This window comes from Solea solea, chromosome 9, assembly GCF_958295425.1.
Source record: "Solea solea chromosome 9, fSolSol10.1, whole genome shotgun sequence".
Lineage (NCBI taxonomy): Eukaryota > Metazoa > Chordata > Actinopteri > Pleuronectiformes > Soleidae > Solea > Solea solea.
The window spans coordinates 10356306-10378812 of record NC_081142.1 but is presented as its reverse complement, the minus strand read 5'-3'; the positions used below and the strand labels follow the sequence as shown (position 1 = coordinate 10378812).

General features: G+C 39.0%; 1 protein-coding gene across 1 annotated transcript in view; it reads right to left on the bottom strand.

Annotated features, from left to right (window-relative positions):
- The window catches only part of LOC131465269 (voltage-dependent R-type calcium channel subunit alpha-1E), an 80701-nt gene that overhangs the window by 55417 nt on the left and 2777 nt on the right, over positions 1–22507 (bottom strand). Inside the window, exon 2 of the mRNA XM_058637761.1 lies at positions 16082–16629. Within this exon, the coding sequence (XP_058493744.1) occupies positions 16082–16596 (515 nt within the window). The 5' untranslated portion in view covers positions 16597–16629. The remainder of the gene's footprint in view (positions 1–16081; positions 16630–22507) is intronic.

Genomic DNA, 22507 nt, shown 5'->3' with positions numbered 1-22507 from the left:
AACTGGCATCTAATTTGACATTGAAGACATGATATTAATGGTGGGAAATCTTCTCCTCGCTGTAAAATATGTCTAACTTGCAAAAATCGAACTGATGAATGCAGGGTTACTACGGTTACCTGCTGTCATGACAGCAGGTTGACGGTTCCCTGCTCTGGTAATGGGACTTTGTGGCATATAGGACTGAGGTGTGAACAAAGATTTCATTTCAAAAATAGAGCGAGTGCACAGAGATATACATAGTGGGTCTGTATTTGAAAGCGGGTCATTGTCGTCCACCTCCCTTTACAGTCTGACTGTAACTGCATTAGCTGCTCACCCTGAGGGAAACGTACCGTTTGTTTAAAACCCCCAGGAGAATGAGCACATGTTCATTTGTGTATGTTTGATTGTTAAAAACACACACACATTAAATACATGGTCTTAATCCCCCAAAAGCCCTTGGGGACCAGATGTGAGGACCAAACAAAATGTTCTCACTCTGAATGGTTTATACCAGGAGAGTCAAAGTCATTTTAGTTCAGGGGTCACATAACAGCGCAGTTTGATCTCAACTGGTTGGCCAGACCAGTAAAATAATAGCATAATAACCTATAAACAACAAGGACTCCAAATGTTTCCCTTTGTTTTACACTTAATTAAGTATCTTTTTGCAATTTCAACAATAGTATGCCCAAGTTTACATTTACACGTGGTCATTACAACTTAGTGGATGAATATTTGTTTAACACACACACATCTGGATTGCTCTATTTCATTTCTGATCAGTCTGATACTGATATCATAGCCTTTAGTATTTTCAGATACCAATATCAGTCTGATTCAGTCTTTTCTTTACAAAAACGTTTTTTTTTCTTGTTCTCGTTTACCCTGAATTACCTCACATGATCACTGCCGCTGGCAGACATGTGAATTCCTCACTTACATTTTGGTCACATGGTGCTGGTGGTGCACTTTTCATTCTCAGCCTGTGATCATCAGATCTTCAGATTTTGTCTTGTTCTTTTCAGACGGATTCCTGAAATGATTATTAGTAGCGTCGCAACTAAATGATGAGAAGCCGGTGTTTTTGCTGTCTTCACTTAAATACGTCATTCTAAAGGCAATGGTTTATTACAGCGTTTGTGTGGTTTGAGGATTAAAAAAAACATATAGATCAAGGGTTTGGAACAACACTGATACTGTGCAACTCAAAGTTTTTTCTTTGGAACCAAATAGGCAGTACTCTGCAAAAGACAAGTGTGAGACACTTGCCACATTAAAAATAATATAATATATTACTCACTCCTGCAAAATATACGAAAAAATGGCATTTAAAGAGGGACATATATTTAATATTTATATATATTGAGCTATTATATCATTCTATATGGTGTGAGACAGACAGACAGACAGAGGGACGTCAGAAGGAATCTGTGAGTGTGTTTGGGTATAAGATGTGTCAACACATTTTCATCAGTGTGGCTAACATGGGAAACATGGGAGGGGCTTTAATTGTGCAGCTATAAAAAGAGCCGATCAAAACACACATGGAGTCAAAGTGAACGTATTCTCATTAGGTCATGACTCGTTTCCTCTATCCTTCCATTGAAGCTGTATGTTTTAATCCAGTGTGTGTCTTTTAAAAGGATCGACCTGGATCAAAAATGATGTTTACTTGACAGTTTTATCTGTGATTTGAGGAATCAAAATTAGCTTGAAAGTTTTTTTGTGGCTCTCCCCAGGTTAACATAAAATACACTGCTTTTTGGGTTGGTTTTTTTTTAGCTGCCATTGCCATATTAGTTTCTATAGCAACAAGACATCCTTAGAGAGGATATTGTCCGGTTTACGTATATACCGCCAAGAATGTGGTGTTACACATATTTGCTGCAACAATTAAAAGCAAATATAAATAGGAGGTTTTAGGCGAGTCGAGATTGATGACAATAAATGAACATGATATCTCTCTGCTTTATCAAATTAATCACCAAACACACATACACACACAGAGTTCAAGGTGAGATTTAATGCACTGTAGCCAAATAACAGCTCACACAGTACATGACATTCAGCTTGAAAACAAGTGGCAAATTAATAACAACAGAGCCATAACTCCCTGTCTGCTCTTTGTTTGGTTGGTAACCCTGTCAGACACTGTGTTCATTTATACTGCTCTCTCCCTCTCAGTGCATGTCTCCGAAGAATACTGGTTGATCCCCCCCCCCCCAGCCTTTTTTTTCTCATCCCTGCTGATCCATGTACATGTGAACACACACACACACACACACACACAGAGGCATGAGCGCACGGCCCATTATTTCATAGACACAGAAAGCACAGTAATTATCGACTGGAGGACAACTGCATCAGCTCAAAAACAATCTGTTCACACAGTCTGTCAGCACATCTGATGAAGCCGGCAGAATGTGTGACAAATTAATTAATATGAGGGAAATCATAACCATACTGGCAAATGTAATGATAGTACTTTTGAAAAACGAGCAACACATATGGTGCACAGTTGGCGATGTGGATAACCATATGCTTGAGGCCACAGCTACAACGGTTTTCTGACAGTAATTCAAATGCCTTAGTAGATTTAAGAATGTACACACGATGAACTTTCTCTTGGAACTAATCTAACACTTTATCGGTATGTGTATTAGCTTGTACTCTCTTTGTACGATCCTCAAACTTACGAAAACATAAACTAAACCTCACAGATTCCCAAGTAACAGGCATTGCACAGGGTCAGTGTGCCATCGACCCGAGTCCAGATTTGAACATGACACAGAGAAGCGCTGGACAAATGCAGAAGGACGGACAGAGATGACAAAGCCAGACCTATTGATGTGGCGAGATGAAGGGGCCAGGAGATTAGATTATATTTAGCTTCATTGAGATGGTAATGGTTGGAACATGAGAGGATGTGTGTGTCTGAGTGTGTGTGTTATGAGGTGGACAGGTTCAACTACCATTTAAGTTTCTGGGCTTTGCATTAAGAAGAGCGCTTTTGATCATGGAAACATGAATAATTACAGATTCAACAGTCGTCTCTTTGTGAAACATCATGAAAATAGCAACACTGTTAATTTGGTCGCTGGCCTTGATCAGCGCCTGAAGGAAATGTGATGAAACACATGTAGCCTGCGGCAGACTCTCTCTCTCTCTCTCCAGCTGTCTTACCCTCTCTCCCCGTCTCTCTACCCAACCCAGATTTCTGCTTTCCACTGTTGTCTTCCTCCTACTTGTTTCCTAGCAACTGAACTGACATGGCCCCTATTCTCAGCCCTGTGTATCTGTTGCTGTAACCCTAGATTTTATGCAGTAGCCTATATAAATGACTGTTCCCCACAGAAAGCTGAATTAGGGCGGTTGTCTCAGTGAATACGTCCACATGCATGTTGTTAACCTTGTTTCATCCACATTGCAAGTTTGGAGGGGTCAAAGCAACAATTGGGCACTGAGAGATCTGCAGCAGTTATAAACCAGAAAACAAGGCAAACAAACACAGACATTTACAATTGTCACTTTAATGAGCTAAGACGATTGCTTTAGGATTTTGAGACATTATCTAGAGATAATGTTTTCCCACACCATGCACTGGATTCACTGAAGTGAACTTGTTGACGTAGAAGAGCAACAGCCTCAGACTCAGCTGAAGTGTTTGAGAAAAAAAGGGTTTTCACAGTGATTTAAGGTCCAGTGAAACTACAGTATAACCAGATGATAAAACACTGCAATGCAGCATTTGACAGCACACTGTTCATATTAAGGTGAACAAACCACTGTTTTCATTTTCACTGAAGAGTTAGTTATTAAAATGGAAAAAAGAAAATGAAACGAAAACAATTTATAAACACTTCCACACTTGTGCAAACAAACCTTTATATAATGGCAGGTTTTGTGAGTTTTAGTATTTGCTAATAAAACAATGACACATTTCAGCTGACATTACAAGATCAGCTTCATATTTCCTGTCTAACACTCATTTGTGTGTGTGTTTATTTAATGTATTTAACCTTTATTCAACCAGGTTGGTCCCATTGAGATCAAAAGATCTTTTTTGAAAGGAAGACCTTTAACTGGCATTTACTGGCACTCAGTACTACCGAGTGCCAGTAAATGCTTATGGGCAAGATTACTGAGAGATTATCTCCCCCTAGTGACCAATGGAGGTACTACATTATATCAAGGAACAGAAATGTCATTATGAGTGTTCCTTGTGCATTAAAGATTCACTCAAACTTCAAAATGTTCAGCTACATTATAATGAACCGTGCTCTGTATCGCACAAAGTGCTATCACTATAGCAACCACTAACTGCAGGTGCCACACAGCTCATTCAGATCAGCGGGTTAGACTGCACAAAGGTAAACACACAAACACATGGTGAGAGCAAATTATTAGCTGATTCAGGACGATTCCTTTTCTTGACTCCCTCCATCTTCCCTCACAAATATCTTCTTCTTTAGTGTGATTGTGTAACAATAGTTGTGTTTCCATTCGTTTTTCGCAAAATAAAAGTGACAAAGTGCAATTGCTACTTGCAAGTGTTTCCAATGAAGGGGGTTTTGCATATGAGCCGTAATTCTCGTAAAATTTCCAAAATTTTGGAAACCCAACTCGTGGCTGCAAGATGTTTACGTCAGTCACTTTGACAGTTATGTTTGGATTCACGGACATAAGACGCAGAGGGACGCTAGGCTAGGATAACAACTGTCTGTGAATGCATGTGTGTTAGCATGAGTGCCACTAAAAGACAGTGAGGGCTGTGATGAGTTTTAAAAGAGGAAAAAGATTGTATTTCCAGCAGTAGTTAAAACACTGTGGCAGAACACCAGCTCGACACACACTGATGCTCCTGCACCTGTTGCGGTGGCCATTATTTTGTGTCTGCCTGGAACCAGTGATGCCATGTGCAGTTAATCAGATTTTAGATATATTTCCTACTTTCAATCTCTCATTCCCTTGAACCTGAATTCATCATTTCAAAGTTACATTAACACCACATCAGTGCAGCAGACTGGCTTCGGCTCGGGCAGAAAGCATCAATTCCACTGCACATTTTTCACTAGACAGGTACAGAGTTAGTAGGAACAGAAAAATATTCAGGAACTGCAGTGTTTTTGGTCAAGATTTTAGGTTTAATTCCAAGTATAAGCATTTTTGAAATATCTATTCCTTTTCTCTGTTTAGATATAATGACATCTTTCAGCATCAAAGCTTTACAGGGCTATAGAAACGTGAATGGACTTCACTTTACTTCGTCACCTTAGGCAATAAAAACCTTTGAAGTCAAATTTATGTAAGATGCTTGAGGAGGAATAGGAATAAATCTTCTAGGTTTGCAGAATAAAAACAAAACATGCTTGTATATTGTAAGTAACTTATTTAGGTGGTTTGGAGAACTCGAGACATTTCCAAGCTATATCACTTTTTCAAAGACAAAAAGGGGGGAAAAAAAAACATTAAATCTAAATGATGGAAATCCATCAAAATATACAGCTTAGAGGAGGCAGGTGGTGGGCTAATCAAAAAAGCCATGAATAAGGAATTTGCTGCAACTGCCTGGTACTGCAGCCATTTATTCTTAAAATTAAATCATACATCAGGTCCATATATCCACCTGGCACAAAAATAGAGGGAATAAGAGGAGTGTTAAACTGGCAGTCCAACAGATCGATATAGTCAACAGCCGGGTGTAAAATTACCAGAGGTGTGCAAGGACTGGCTATAAGCTGTAAAAGGTTGGTGCATGAGGAAGTGACCCTGAGGCCCACTGAACAAAATAAATAGTATGTAGTGCACAGTGTACCTGACTAAAACAGGCAGAGGAAAATAAGAATGAAGGAAAGGGACCTGACCTCTTCACACATCTACAAAATCATATTAATATGAGCATAGGACTGGATCAATGTTCATCCCTGGCATAAATCCAATGGAAATAAACCCCATAAATCAGTTGTGTGTGTGTGTTGGTGACTTTATTCAGATAATGACTGTCCCAACAGCTGCCAGATTAGATATGCTATATTTTTTACTCCACACGAGATGATGCATTTCCCCACTTCGTTATCCAACGGCTTCTAAAGTGGCAGCTGCTCTGATCTAGAAACCAGACTGTGTAGAAAAGCTCGGCTGAAGGCGCAGTGTGTGGATTATGAATGCCCTCTGGTGGTCTAAAGAAAGCTAATTTAACACACAGGACGGGATCAAAACAAACTTTGACTTAAGATTGTTATCTTTGTCTCAAAATGCAAGGAGTGCTCCACTGTGTGGAGTCCGGTAAAACTTAGAACTTTAAAATCTTTAGACATTTCAAACTTTAACATTGATGATGACTGAATTTCTGACAAAGAACATAACTAGACCTTTAAAAACACACACCGCTCAACAATCAAGAAAGAAATAAAGACAATTTCATTCTCTTTATCTTTGTCTGAGTGAGTCCAGTAAAACAAAAAAAGCATTTGGAAATCTTTAGACAGGGTGCGGTGTCACTGAATTGTCTCTCGAGAAAATCTAATCTAATTATCCATCTGCTCCACGAAGACAGCTGGATTATGATCCCACCCGACACTTTTTAGAACATATTAACCCATCCGTTTTCAAATAACGTCACAACCAAAGACAAATGATTAACTCACAGGACAAACACAGTCCACTTGTCTCATGAATGCACGCATGAGTCAACTTGTGCTCTGTGCAGTTCTCAGCGGCACAACTAGAGGTCACAGACAGTGCGCTGAAGTCTCAGTTTGCTACTATAGTGATCAGGACTCACTGTGCTTACCAAGCATCCTTGTCCCCATTCATCACAACTACTTCCTCCTAGAGAAACATAAGTCACACAGCTGCAGCAGTTGGACCCTCTGGTTTGGGGGGTGGTGGGGTTGGATTTGATGAATCTCTCAAACACACATTTCAGACGTTTCCGGCTGGTTTATACTGGCCTCAAACAGTAGATTCAAATTCTTACCACATAAAGAACGAGTCAAACCTGAAATTGCTTGTTTTGGTGGGAATGCAGCATCTGTGTCTACAAGAAATCCTGTTGCACTACAAAGGTATTATCTGCTCCAATGAGCTTAACAGCATTGAACTCCCCAAACACAGCACAGTCATCTTTGATATTTAAATCTGAGGCTTTGAATAAATGAATGGGGAGCGATTACAAGGTCTACGACAGGGGCACATTCATCCTCCTCAGTGTGTCAGAACTCTAATTTCCAGTGAAGCATGTGACAGCTGTCGTGTGAACATGTGTCGAAAACAACAGACACACAGACAGATAGAGGGAGAGAGAGAGAGAGAGAGTATACAGATGGTATTAGAGCTTTTCTCTGAAATGGTGAAATGTGCGCACAAGCTTAATTTTAATATACAACCAAAGTTGTTTTTTTTAAATCCCCTTTTTTCCTTATATAGAAGTGTAAGCATACATAGATTTCTCATTTAAACCCACATCACCTCCTCCTAAATGTTAGCTGGCAGCTTGTTTGTCCTTTGTGTACCTTGTGTGTGTGTCACTCTACCATCTGTGTGCAAAGCGAGCACACGCACTGCTGGAGCAGGTTGACAGGTCATATTGCTTCCTGTGCTAAGTGGCTTCATATCTCAGGGCAGTATGTGAGGTCAACATTAAAATGCTGCCTTTTGTTTTCCCACAGCAGAAGCTGTACAGCAAACAAGCTGCTCAGGCGAGCTCTGAATCTTCAAGCCTTTTTGTGTAACAAAGTCCAAGCGCACGGATTTAAAATGTACTGATGTACATAATTTACTAAAACAAAAAGTGAAAGTGTTTTTTGTTTTTTTTTTAAACAAAATTTTATTGAAAATGTGTCCCTCATCAAAACTTTTTGTGAGCATAAATTTGTTAATGCTGCTTTTTGCAAATTTCTGTTTTTTTCTTTGCCAGCAAAAACAAGAACCTAAACCTAGATCTTGACACCTAAGCCTCAAAATGTCCGTCTGGACTTTTTTAACTTATTTTAACCATAAAAGGGCCAGAAAATAATCACGTCAGTAAGTGCTTTTGCCCATTTTTCAATATCTGGCAGTTATTTACAATTCACTGCACGTGTAAAATGTATTTAAAAAACTAAAACAAACTGTACATTATTTATTAAACAGTTAATAAATGTCTTATCTATGCAAGTGCTTGCAAACCACTTACATCTTGTTTTGTGTGTGTAGCATAAACTCATGTGAATGTGGATACGCAAAGGGTAAGTAAGAGAGAGGGTTATGTTGTCATGTGGCGCAGCTATGCAGGACAAGAGGCCATATTTCAGAATTCCCTCAGGGGATGAAGCTGGTGTCACTAAAGCAGGGCACGAGCCCAGAGATGTATGGTAGTAACATTTCAGACTCTAAAGCAGAAGGAATGAGGACACACAGATGCTCTTCAGTGGTGAGACACAATATACAGCCGGCCATATGATGGTGCTGGGCTTTGAACTAACATCACAGAATGGTCAGTTTGACAGTTCATTAACATAGCTTTGGTTCAGATGAACCATCTCAACCAGTCATTCCCAGAGACTGGATCAGGACTCACAGATGGGTTGTGGGGAGATTTTTGGGGGGTTGCCAAAAATTAGCCGAATATTAAATAACACATAAAATAAAGTTGCAAATAGTATAATACTATAAAACAATAGTTCAAAATGTTATATTATGCACTATTTGTACTGTGAATTGAGTTGCAATTACCCATATAAAATGTTTGGAAAAACCTCGACAATCTTTGTAGGATTTGATGAAACAGATATGCATGTTCCGCTCAGAATGAATTTCAATATTTGCATTCAACTTGCACAGTACTGTATACTGTATAAGTAAACTGTATACTGTATACCTGTCTTAACATCAGCATGTTAAGCAAACATGCACACTTCAGCACACTACAGCTGAGCTTCAACACAGCTTGATTTTCCAATTATTTTTTGGTGTTTCCCGACCTCCTACTGTTAAAATCTTTTGAGATTGACAAGAACATGAGGCGAGAAAAACAACAAAAGTCTCAAATCGAACCGGACATGCTGTGATTACACAGTATATGTCATTTAATCTTTTTTTCCCCCACAATTTCAACACTACGCAGTGTCTGTCTTCATCAAAATCAAGAATTACTACAGAGATGGAATAACAAGCAAGTTGGTTTTACATGTAAATATTTTATTTAAAAAAATAGGGTGGTAATGCATGTTTTCACATACATAAACAGATATTTTGTTACATATGTATATATGTATATATATATATATATATATATATATATATATATATATATATATATATATATATATATATATATATATATATATATATATATATATATATATATACATATATATATATTAATAAACATACTGACATACTCCATTTTCTTCACTGTCTTACTTTTACACCCAACCCAAGAGCATGTATTTAGTCATGATGGCACCACGGTCTACTGATGAATCACACGTTCCATAAACTCATCTCTCTCCATCTTTGTGACGGACATCAGCATCAGTTCGCAAAACTTTACCATCCAAACACAGAGAGAGAGAGAGAGAGACACACACACACACATACACACACACACACCGTAGAACCAAATGTGAGTGAGCGAATGAATACAGCAGGATATCAGTTCATCAGTTAATGAGAAACTCTCCACCCTGAGTGCGGCAGAACCACACATATTCTTATCTTGAAACGAATGCATCAGCGCGTATAAAATGAAAACATGAACAAAGAGGGTGCGCGAACGAAGCAGCATTTCAATCTTACCACTAGACACGTTATCTCTCTCCATAAGGCTACCTTCACCATTCAGCATATCGGTTGACAGACACATGGTTTTGTGGTGTGGAAAATGTCTTTTCAGCGTGTCATCATTAATAATTCACTTATGACAAACAGCTCTGACATTTACACTGCATTTGGTGTCTATCTCACACTTAGAGAAAGACAATAATGAAGGGGAGAGACGCAGATATAAGGAGAGACAGACTCTTTTTTTTCAGCTGTATTCGGATGAAATTAGAAAGGGTCAGGCCCAATAAAGTGTCAGGCCTTTGGGGATAAAACCCTGATGGAGGAAACTGTGATGTGACCTTTATAGAAAACGTATATTGACCCTGAACTGAGCTTAAACCAGAGGAAGCTGTGATGACCTTTACAGAAAACGTACATTGACTCCAATCTCAACAACAACAATCTCAGTAAGTAAAAATATGATATAGATAGCAGGTACAGGTGAGCTCCATGAGCAGTATGTAGTGAAACTGGTTGGAATTAAAGTGCCTTGTTGTCAAACCTCTGGAAACAAATGCGAATAAGAATGTATGAATGAGTGGCCTGGCTAAGTGGCAGACTTAGTAAATCCATGCGTCAACCCTCCTTAATCAACATTAGCAGCTCTAGAGGTTGAGAAGAGGCCTACATACAATATGCTCTGATAACAGCAGAGTAAAAAAGCTCTTTCAGACCTATTGGTTAGTGCTACAACAAACTTGAGACAGCACACTTGATTTAAAAGCAACAGATTGCATGAGTCAGACTGTGCAGAGAGAGGGCACAAAATCATTTATTTTATAGTTAACTGTGTTCCTGGGACTTATAAACGCAGTTCAAATACATCATGTGTATATTCTGTACAGTAGACCACCATAATTAAATCAGTGTACTTATTCTATTCCTGTTTTGTTAACAAACAAATTATTCAAGCCTAAACTCATCGAAACTAACCTGATGTCATTTACTCTAATGTTACCTAAACAACAACTGAGGTGAGCAGGGATATCATTTGTTTTACAGGTAAAAGGTCATAAACTAAAACACTGGACACACTGATATCTTAATGATTCACAGGCTGAAGGATCACTAAGACTACAGCACATACATACAACATTAATGTTGTTTGTTTATTACCTAACTCAAAAAACGTCTTTCAGGTTTTAAAGTGCAATCATCTTGTTCTTTCCGCTGGTGGATAAATAATGTACTGTAAACAGCCAGTTTTACAGCTGTAACCAGAGACACAGCCACTGTGTTCCAAACATGTACGTGTGTGTGTGTGTGTGTGTGTTGCCTGTGTGGCAACCAAGAAATCACAACAACACAATGACAATATGGCACCATATGTCAGGCTATGACCAAACAAAAAAAAAACATGATTAACTCGTTTAATATAATAATTTAAATAATTCAACTAAATGCGTTGTGTCTTATTTTCACTAAAATCCTCCAATGCAGTTTTAATGTGAACATGATAGATCTGAGAAGAGAAATTACGTTAATTATGAACAATAAATACTATGGAAACAGCCATGTGGAAAATGGTTTTATGATGGTTAATGGTTCGGCCTCACATTAATGTAAGAACGGAGACTAAAGTCAGTTTAGCAAAGTAAAAAAGAGTTTACAGGCCTGAGCTTCACTCTGTGAGTATTGTATGAAAAACATTTGCACAAGAGCTTCAACCGACCATATCGTTTGTGAAATGTCTTTTAATAACTGCATGTAAATGCTTTGGTAATTACTGTCGAATTCAAATGTCCAGAGACTGTGAAGAGCTGCTATTGTATCACCGCTTCACTCAGCCTCTTCATTCTGCGTCCATTTACTGTAAATGTGTGAGGGGTGTGTGAAAGCCCCGACAGACGAGCCATTGAGAGCCGAGACAATGAAAATACAAATACAAATCAAGGATCTAATTCACCTTAACTGCAACCACTACTACCACAAAGTGAACTGCTATTCTAATACTGTTTCTCTGATTTCTTCAAAAAAAAATCCCACTTTCAGCCTGCAGACTGAAGAGTCTGTCCTGAGCTGCTGTTAAAAGGGCGTACAATACAAGTCACAGAAATACAAAGAGTATAACAACTTAAGGTCACTTATATATGCACTTATATATCAGCACTGATTGGTAGGTTATTGAGGGACACATCTTAATTAACCCTTAGTGCTCACGTGGCACAGATCAGTGGCACAGTTGCACTCTTGGTAAATTGCCAGGGGAATAATACACAAATCCTTATATGGACGTCCTGGTGAGTGTATATAGGTCACATCTTCAGGCTTTACAAAAAGCATTTTTGCGTCAAAGTTATGATTAATGTTAAATTGCTATTATTTTTTTAAAAACCCGAGTACCAACAATTGTGCAAAGGTCACAAAATAGACATGTTTTTCTTTTATTTTTCTTCCTAAAGACGAGCCAAGCAAACTTTGAACTGTGACGTATTTCCAAATTTACAAATTCTATGTACTCAGGTGTGTTTATATAGTATAAAATATATAAAATCTTTCTCATCATATTGACTATAGGTTGTTGTGCTGGAAATGTTTTTATAAGGCACTCTATACTGCAAGTTCTTATGGTAATGGCAAAAAGCAGCCTAAATGCTCTGTGTTCTAAGGGTTAAGGGCTTAAGGGTTTTAGAATATGATCCTACAGAATACATCAATTGAAGCTTAAGAGCCAATTTGTTCCCAGAAGCAAGTTAATTGGTAACTAATTTATATGTTTAAGAGTATCTCCTGAGAAAGTGTTACCGATTTCTTAAAAAAGCTCTTAATCAAGCCTTGTTGTTTTAATTTTTTTTTTCATTAATTTCATCTGCTAATGGACATAGTCATTATACTTATTTTATAGACTATACAAAAGAAGGTGTACAAATTTAAAAACAAAATGTATCACATTTGAGGCCCCCACATGGAGGATGAAGTGGATAAAGTAGTAGACAAACATAAGTGGTTCTTGTTTTAGCTTGATTCAAGCATGAAAAGGTGCCTTGGCCTTTTAAACACACAAAACACACATAAATTAAGAACACACACACACACACACGTGCACACTGAGCAACAAGGTCAAAGAAGACAACAGCATTTTAACAATTGACTATATTTGTGACCGACATTGACTCCTGTTGCAGTGGAAATGACAGATTCAAGATTCAGTGTGATCACTGTCATTAGAGGCCGTCAACACCAACACTAAGTACTGTTATTTCATCTATTACTTCCAAATGGATGCCTTCATCCAGAATGCCATGTTTCAAAAGCATGCACGTGCACACACACACACACACACACACACACCTGCAAATATAATGCAAACACACACACAACACTGATCACCATCTGCTGAATTAGAGACTTAATTGCTTTATTCACTAGTCAGTGTTAGCGGTTTCATCATGTTGTTCAAACAGAGATCAGAGATTTCAGAAAACTGGAAACATAAGAAATAGCTGATGGGCAAAAAAACACAGGAGGGTTCTCCCTCTAGGAATCATGACTCCGTATTGTGCAGCATTGATATGTGCAGTATCGTTTACAAAAGTTGATATTCAGTGTAAAACCTTCTGTGGACAATGAGCATTATGCATGTAACAATACACATATATGAAACTGGTGTTTCATTTATTGATCTATATGAAGATAAGCAGTGCTTGTAAAGAATTGGATGACATCATGTTGTAATAATCTGTGACAAATAGTTCCACATTTAGAACCTTAGTTTAATCTGCATTAGACTGTCAAGAAAAGGAAAGATACACACTGCTATTGATTGCAAAACCGATAATTTGGCTAAGCTGTGTTTTTGTTTTTTTGAGTATGAAAGCATTTTTGGAGAATAAAGATATATAAGTCTATAATATGAAAATGATGGTTTATCAGTGGGGTATCATATAGGAATAGTATGTGGTGATGACAAATATCCATCTTATTTGTCATGGGAATCTGACTCTTTCTTGAGTCTAACAAGGACCAGGGGACAAACTGAGTAATGCAACTTAACTGTATAATAAAGATGCATATGTTTTCTTTTTCATATAATATTTCTCCTACCTCAAATTAATGGAAACTAATTTCCTTTGTGAATCAAAAGCAGGTGCACACTTTGGCTCAGGTGCACTTTGGCTCATTTTCCCATCCTCCTGTCGAGGGTGGCTATGGGTTTGTCACTAAGTGGCCATGAGAAGTGGACGTTCATGGTTGTAATGCAACCTGACTCACTCTGATCTTTGTCCTCTCTGCAGCACATGTGTAGCTCTGTCATGTCGTATTCTAATAATCATGTTAGGCAGGCCAGCAAACAATTATCTAGTCCCTGACAGAGGTTCTGTACAGATCCAGTGATTCAGAAATCATATATTGTCAAATGGACACATTTCTTCTTATTTTTAATCTATATGTTTTCCAATTTCCCCTGCTTTCAATCTCAAGTCAAGCAAAGGTGTATTCATAAATGACACATTTAAAACAACGGAAGTGCTGCACAAGCTTGAAACAAGAAAAAATTATATGCAATCAGTTGCAAAGCTGCAGTGTATAACATGCTGATTTTTGTTATTGACTCTATTATTGTATGATGTGTTCTTCATCTGAAAACTGGTTCTTTAAAGTTGTAAAGCAGCACTATTAGATCTAAATAAAGGAGCACACAGGCGGGCAAGGGAAAAGAAGCAAACTGTCAAACTGCATGTCAAAATTCACTTCTGAAACTTTTGGTGGTCAGGGTTACTAGGGTTACCTGTTTGCAGTTGTCTTGCAAGCACAATGTTGCTGTTGCCTCCTAGTGCCAGCCCTAAGCCCAGATAAATGGGCAGGGTTGTGTCAAGAAATATGTGGGTCATTGAAAACAATAATGCCACACCACATCAGTCGAGGCCCGAGTTTACATTGGCCGTCATGTGTGCATGGAAACTGTGCTACTGTTGGCTGAAGACAAAGGAAGAGGAGATGGGGTAGGTGTGTTAGGAGGCAGGGTAAGTGTGGAGGTGAAAGTAGGTATTGAAAATGTAGGGCTCCCCAGAAATTAATTGAGGGGCCACATCTAAAAAAAGGATTGATCACCCCTCTTTAGCCTAGACCTCCGGACATCCAGAAACAAGAGGTTGGTTGACCTCAATGACCTGGATGGAGTATAGAGGTACCATAGATCCATTAGATTACATTACCCATCTCCACTCTTCCTCCCTCTGTGCTCTACTCCTGAAGCTCTACTTCAACACAGCTAAGCATTGCATGTGGCTTCCTGCACATGTGGTGATAAGTGTGGGGAAGGCACAAAGGGTGCCAACACCCCAAGTGGTGAAGCCCCAGCTTCAGCAGGGAAACAGAGGGGGGCATCTCCCCTGCAGTGCAGGAAATAGATAAAGGCATGGACACACATACATACACACACACATAAATAGATATAATGACTGAATAAGCTTTAAACTGGTGCTTCACAGAATAGTCTCTCTTTATAGAATCACATCTGATGATAAAATACTGAATAATGTCAAAAGAAATCCAGCTAATGATATTTTGGGAATTATTTGCTCTCTGTCAGAGGGGCAACCCAGAGCCAAGCAGAAAGAGAACTTGCTTGTGTGGGGTAACCCTGATCAATGTACCCGAACCCCATTACTCATTGTTAATTGGACACAAATTGACCAAAGCCACAGAGGGGCCACATCTAGTGTACTCGCTTGTGCCGGCACCAAGCTCAGATGGGATGGTTGCGTCAGAAATGTCACCCGGTGTAAAAATCTCTGTGGCGAGCCCCAGAGATGGAGCAGCTAAAAGATGTTGATGGCAATCTTTTGTCTATCTTTTAGAAATCTATCTTTTAGAAATCTTTTACAGATTTCTTTATGGACAGATAGAGCCAGGTTAGCTTTTTCTCCGTTTCCAATCATCCTGTTAAATGATCTTTCTGCTTGTTATTCAAAGAAACAAGAATCTTATCTCATACAATCAAAAAGTGAAAGCAAGTCAGAATGTTTGCCAAAATGACAAACTATTTAAGCCTGCAGTCATGACTCTGTTGTGAACATTGATACGCATGAGGCTTTGGAGCAGATTTACAAATCAGTTCCTGCCAAAACATACTACAGCATCTGTGTAGACATTTCTAATGAGAAATTGTGTAAATCTGTCTTGTCTTTCTAGTTTTAAAAGTACTTTTACTGAACTTTTACTGAATATGAATCCCATCCCTACTTTTTAGAGTACAAGACTTAGTGCATGTCCTGGAAAAAACAAGAACAACAAAAATGGTGCTGTGTAAATCAAAAATTAGAACGTGCAATAGAATCATACTCACTCCCACTCCTTGCGCCGTGCCTGTGGCGTGCTGTGTATCTTGTGAGCCTGGTGCGCCTTTACAATGTCCTTCTGCTCAATCAGGCCGCCACGTCGTCTCTTCATCACATTGGGACTGACTACCATGTCGCCATCCACCCCCAGCATCCCCCCTCCGACGTCAAAAGTCGAGGCCACATCAAGAGAGAGGCCAAGGCGGTTCGGGTTCAGAGGGCGAACTTGGCCCGACAAATGTGGGAGGTAGAGGGTGTCATAGCTGGTTGAGAGACTTTGGGCCTCAAGGAGAGAGTGGGACTCAGAACACCCTCTGGCCAGTCCAGTACGATGCTTCTGCCAACTCTCACAATCCACCGGGGATGGGTGGTGGATGTGGTGCCTACTGTTTCCACAAATCGCCACCATGCCCAGACCACCCACTGGACACTCTGGTCCTGCAGGGGCCGCAGGTAGCCCCAAAGCATTGTGGTCCCCTGTCAGAGAATGATTACTGACCGAACGGGAGCCGAGTTCCAGCATGGTGAGAATGCTGCCTGGGATCTCAGCATAGTGCTGCAATGAAGAAAGATCAGAGAGGAGATAAATTAGTAAGAAAGAAAGCGTTAGAGACAGATGAGATCAACTTTCATGTGGGCTTCTTCCTAATATAATATAACTATAGATACAGATGCAAACACTAGCATTTCCTTATACCCCACAGTGCAGACCCTAGCTTTCACTATATAATACCCACTAACAGGTGCACACAAGCTCTACTTGGATGTCAGATTAAAGTTGCATTAATCCATTAATCAAAAGCCATCTCAGATCCAGCGTCTGTGTTCAGCCAACTGTCTAAGGCAACTGGCCAATGGCCCAAAAGCACTCACTTTCCCCAGCCTCTTAAAATATTACCAGCTTTCTGAGCATTAGAATTGATTAGGTGTGCAGTAACAAGGCCCTCAAAACAAATAATCATACAATACTGAGAGTGCTGTGCTTAATGGTGCAATTAGAAAGAGGAAAGAATAAAAGACAGGAGTTATTTTTATTTCAATTACCCATCTTTTCCTCTATTTGGTAGGAACTAGCTTGGTTTTAGGTGAATATGATGTCTTATTGCCTGACACACTCCAAAAGGATCCACAATAGCACACGTGCTACAGCTTTACAAAGCCTTCAAAACTGTAGCCAGCCGAACACTAGAGTCCTGGTTTTCCCAGTCACTCTGAGATGAAAGGTGCAGTGAAGATATAAAGCAGTAAAAGGTGACGTGTGGTTTTATAGATCAGGTAAGATGCGAGAACCATCAGTCTGCTTAAGCACCCTGAGAGCTATTAATTACACTGCTGTCAATAAGTGGAGCCACTGCTTTGACTGAGGCACTAATGATCAGAGACACAGTTGAACTGATGATGATGATGGTTTCACTGCGCCTCTATGGTTTCGAGAGTTCTTCACAAACACCATCAGACAGCAACTTGTTTACAATGACAGAATGAACATATTGTTGCATATAAGAATATCTTATCTTAAGAGAATGAAAGAATAACCAGTGCCATCCAGGTGGAATGTAGCTAAATAAATGATTAAAGAGACACTTTTGTGTTCATGGTCACTGTTGTAAAGATGCAGAAGTAGCCAGGCACATATCTCCTCAGAATTCGGGGTTTTGTTGCGTCAAAATAGATAAACAGCCATGATACAGTTTGAATGCTATTTTCGCATCTATTTGGATATGGAATATTGAGTTGAGAAACCATCCCAGTGGCCAAAAGAACAACATAGTGAAAGCAAGGCTCATATTAAACCAATGTATATGCCACTGTTCTTTTGCCATTACGCTGAGCAATCCGTTTTAACATCATAATTAAAAAGGTTGAACCAAAACATTGTCCAATTCAGCATCAAATCCCTGTAACACAAGGATAAGGAGACACATTAAATAAAAAAACAATAGAAGAAACAATCCCACAATGATGTTTTCGTCAGACAATAATCAACGTATGAAACAATGGCAAAACCAGTAACACTTTAACAGTAACTGTTAGTCTCTACTGTACTAAAAACTTTTTTTTGACCACCTTTTTTCCATCCTGATGAAAGAAAACAAACTATCAATCTAAGCAGCGAGCTGGTAGCAGCCAAGTCAGATTAATGTCTCAAGATTTGGTAGTGGAGACAACTCCAGAGCTCACAAGCACTAAAATACTAATGCATATATTTCAGTGCCTGGGACATTAATGAATGCAACTTCAAGTGATGGAAGTTTAAAAAGGCATTAAAAAGATTTACTTACTTCAGCCACAAGAGTCGCATTGTCTGCAATTTCATTTGAAAATGTCCTTTTCTAATCTCATCACATCTTTTCACATCCTTTCACTTCCAAACCTTATTATGCATGCAGGGAAATACCACAGCTACATCAGGGCTTTTTTCATAACTATGTATGTGCTAATTCCATTGCTCATATGCAGAATAACTTGAGACACACAAACGATGAGACATTTTGATATGAGACATAATGGATACATATTTAGTGATTAGATCACTGCCACACGACTACAAGGAAAACAACTCCTGATCACTCTACCTCGCCTACACGTCTATTAAAAATGTATAACACGGAGTAATTAATGAAGAAAGCTTTGTTGAGGTTGAAGAAACACACTGACGACCAATGAAACTGTGTTATTTACTGAGTTGAACGACGTTACCTACCGTATCGATAAATTATGAATCAACCCTACAACCCACTTTCAGCATTGCTCTTAAGCAAACAATCAGTGGTGGCTCTATAGTTTCTGATTGCCTGCACCCATTACCTCTGACACTTTGAAATTCCTGCTCTGTGGGTGAGTTGATTGTATATAATGTAAATGCTGTGGAGCTGGAACTTGGATAGCAGAGGGACCATAGGCAAAATGGCTTTCATTTTTGCTACTTAATGAGCCGAGCTTCACAACAAAGACAGAAAACACCTGGTGCTGCCAAATCCTCCCCTCATCCGTCTCTGTTGCAGCTTACTCAGTGCTCTAAAATAATGTACAAGAGAAGGCTGGTGAGATATTTAGATATGAATACATACATTTGTCCAATGACCATATAATTATTCATTGTGTGGTGCCTGGCAGGGAAAATCCTCTCTCAGGAATGGCAGAACTGAAATTGATACACTGCTTGGTGCTTACAGAGTCCAATATGCAAATAATGTTTTTAAAATAGGTGAACGAGTATGCCAACATAATTAGCTGATATATAGACATATCTGAGTTCAGACAGTTGGACCTGGATGTGCAGCAACATAGATGGACTCAGAGAGGAGTCATATTCAAGGGATAGAAATGCAATTTGCTCGTGGTAAAAAACTATTTTTACTTTAGTAATGTATGGAAAGATTTGAATTTGATTGTATGGTTGTTAAAGAGGAGAAAGACAAAAAGTTCCCCACAAGATGTCGGTTATTAAAATAGACAAACACACTCATAATAGAATAGAATAGAATAGAACTTTACCTCCCCTCCACCATCCTGAGAGAAGCAGTTCAAATTCAGGAAACAGGTTTGTGTCTTGTCATGTGTTACTGAAAGGGTGTTCCTGCACACAGATGTGTTGTAAACATCATCTCCTGCTTCTGTTGGCAGCCTATTATCCTGCTGTCTTCACAATGATTGTCAGCTTCATTCCTTGTCTGATATGAACAACTGTTCACTCTAACATTCACACCTATGGTCAGTTTAGAGTGTCCATTTAACCTGTAATGTTTTTGAACTGTGGGAGGAAACAAGGACAACCCACAGGTACACGGGTAGAACATACAAACTACAAAAAGAAAGGCACCCATAAAGACAAATCTCTGCCAAATCAAATATGTGGATCATCCACTGTGGCAACGCCTACAGGGGAGAATAATCCATTATGCATTTATATAAAGGCTCTGTGCTAATCATGCAACCTACAGTATACTCAACATTGAGTCCCTTGTTGATGGACATCTACCATCAGCTAGGGAAATAAAAACAGTTTTAAATGCAAATATTATAGTGTTTTGTCACAGTGTGAGCAAAACCCTGGAATCTGCAAACCAGGGGGAAATGGCTATGTTGGAGATTTTTATCATTGGACAAAGATACAGACTGAAACTTTACAAAACTGTCTTTGTCGAATTCCCCCCAATTGCTCAATGTCCAGAACCATTATCACAGATCCAACAATCGTCTTTGACCACAGAGCTCAAAAAAACACTCGCACTGTAATCCACAAACAAAAACATCAAACCTCAACTTACTGCCGCCTCACAATTATCCAAACCATGCTGCCAAGAAGTGTTTTGATAAAATTAGAATTGGCTTTTAAGAGTTGGGTCGAATGGACTTAAGTCGCCGAGCTTTCAGACTGCCATTATCTCAAAAACCCTCTAATCTGTTACTCACAGCTGTGTGACGACTTCTCAGCCACTTAGCATCAGAGTTTGATAAGGTGCCGTCAGCCATTTTGTCGTGGAAAATCACACGGGACAAATGCTTTTTACACTTGTTATCGGACAAACAGGTGTCTGCAAGGTTAGTAATGAGGAGTGAAGGGGAGGCTCGGGCAGGCGAGGAACCCTCTCACACCTGCTACAATCTTTGCCCCACTACAAATGACACTGTATTTCACCAGATTATACCCTCAGCCTGAATGTCAACCTGATAAGTGGGCCAAATGTGTGTCAGAAAGTGTTATGTTACCTGGGCCTCTAATGCACAATGCGTTTGAAAAGGAAATCGGGCGAGAAATTTCAACCAGCTGAAAACAACCACCTTGCTTGCAACACGGTGCAGGTGACGACAGGTGCAGGAGGACAGCTTTACAAGTACAAAGGGATGATAAAGTAAATACAGGTGAGCTAATGCTAGAGATCTAATTATTAAATCAAAACAATCTGACCTGGTATACATATCAAGTTGCTATTTTTCTGGTTTGCAATGATATTTCATATTGATTAAGTTATCCTAAATCGCAATTAAATTTAAAATAAAGCATTTCCATCAACTGTGAGCGGAATCTTTGTGTGATTATACATCAAACGTCAGAATAGGAATGTGCAGGAAGACATTGATGAGTTATTCATCATAGTGCGGCGGGAGCAGAGGGAAGAGAACAATATTCAGCAGACGCATAACGACTCAACTATGTCACTCGTAGTTTTTCCTAAATGAATGTGGCACCACAATCTTCTTTGGGCTGTCATATAGCGCTGTTTGCTTGTTTGAACGGCATAACAGAAAGCAATTGAACTGAGCAGGCAGCTCTGTCAAGATGAAGGGACAATTATGTTCAGTTCATAAATACTATAGAGGCCAGGGACACATCGCATATGAATGGGTGACTATTCTCTCAACGAGTCTCATTTTCTGTTGCTCAGCTAGCCTCTAACTCAGCCGCTGCATATTACTTTTCTGTATTGTACACAGTGCATTAGGTGGATATTCTACATATTTAATTTGCAATTCTGTTACACACTGTGGAGCATTTGGTTGAGCGATCAGAAGCAGTGTATCTGCAAATGTGCAGGGTATAAGAGGCACAGGTACAATGTACGTTACATTGTCCAACTAACCATAACACACACACATATACTGTATATATATATATACACATATATGTACATATATATATATATACACACATGTAAGTGCTGTATATGAAAGTGAATATACAGAGCAATTCATTTTAATATATGCTCTCATCTGCTCTCATTGCTTTTAGATCGCGTTGATGTTGTTGAAGTCCATCAGTCATTAACTGCAGCCATGTATGACAGGTAGACTTTGGATGATGAAAAGACGCTTCTCAAAGGGATCCTCCTGCTGCAATGACCTTCCAGGAGTGATCATTAGACAACCACTGACACAACAGATCAGTAATGATTAGTACTGTTAATAGGACCACAGCAAGTCGAGCTTCACAGGGGAAGCGAAGACAGATGAGGAACTGTAGTATAATGTATTTTGCAACGTTATATCTAACATTGATAATTACAATTTCAGATATAACATTCAGATACCTAAACTGTAAACTGAGAACGTAGATGTAAACAAAATAGCAGGAGTAGAAAAGGAGCAAATATAGCAGTAAAACCTGCAAAGAGACCACCAAGGTAAGACTTTGAGGGAACAATTAGGTAAAAAAAAAAAATATTTCATAAACAGTCAGTGTCTCATGGCGACCATAGGCCAAGGAAGACATTTGACCTCAACCTGATATATATTAAATTAAATTGTTGATCTTTGTTATTGGTGATACTGTGAAAACCCCCAGTGTTGTGTTGTCATGTAAAATACGTTGGCTGCTATAGAACAATACAGTACAATACAATACAGACATAAAATGTAGATTGAAGAGACAGACTACTGGCGTCAAACTGGTAAATGAAGTTAATTGGATTATTTGCTATCATTAAACTGTT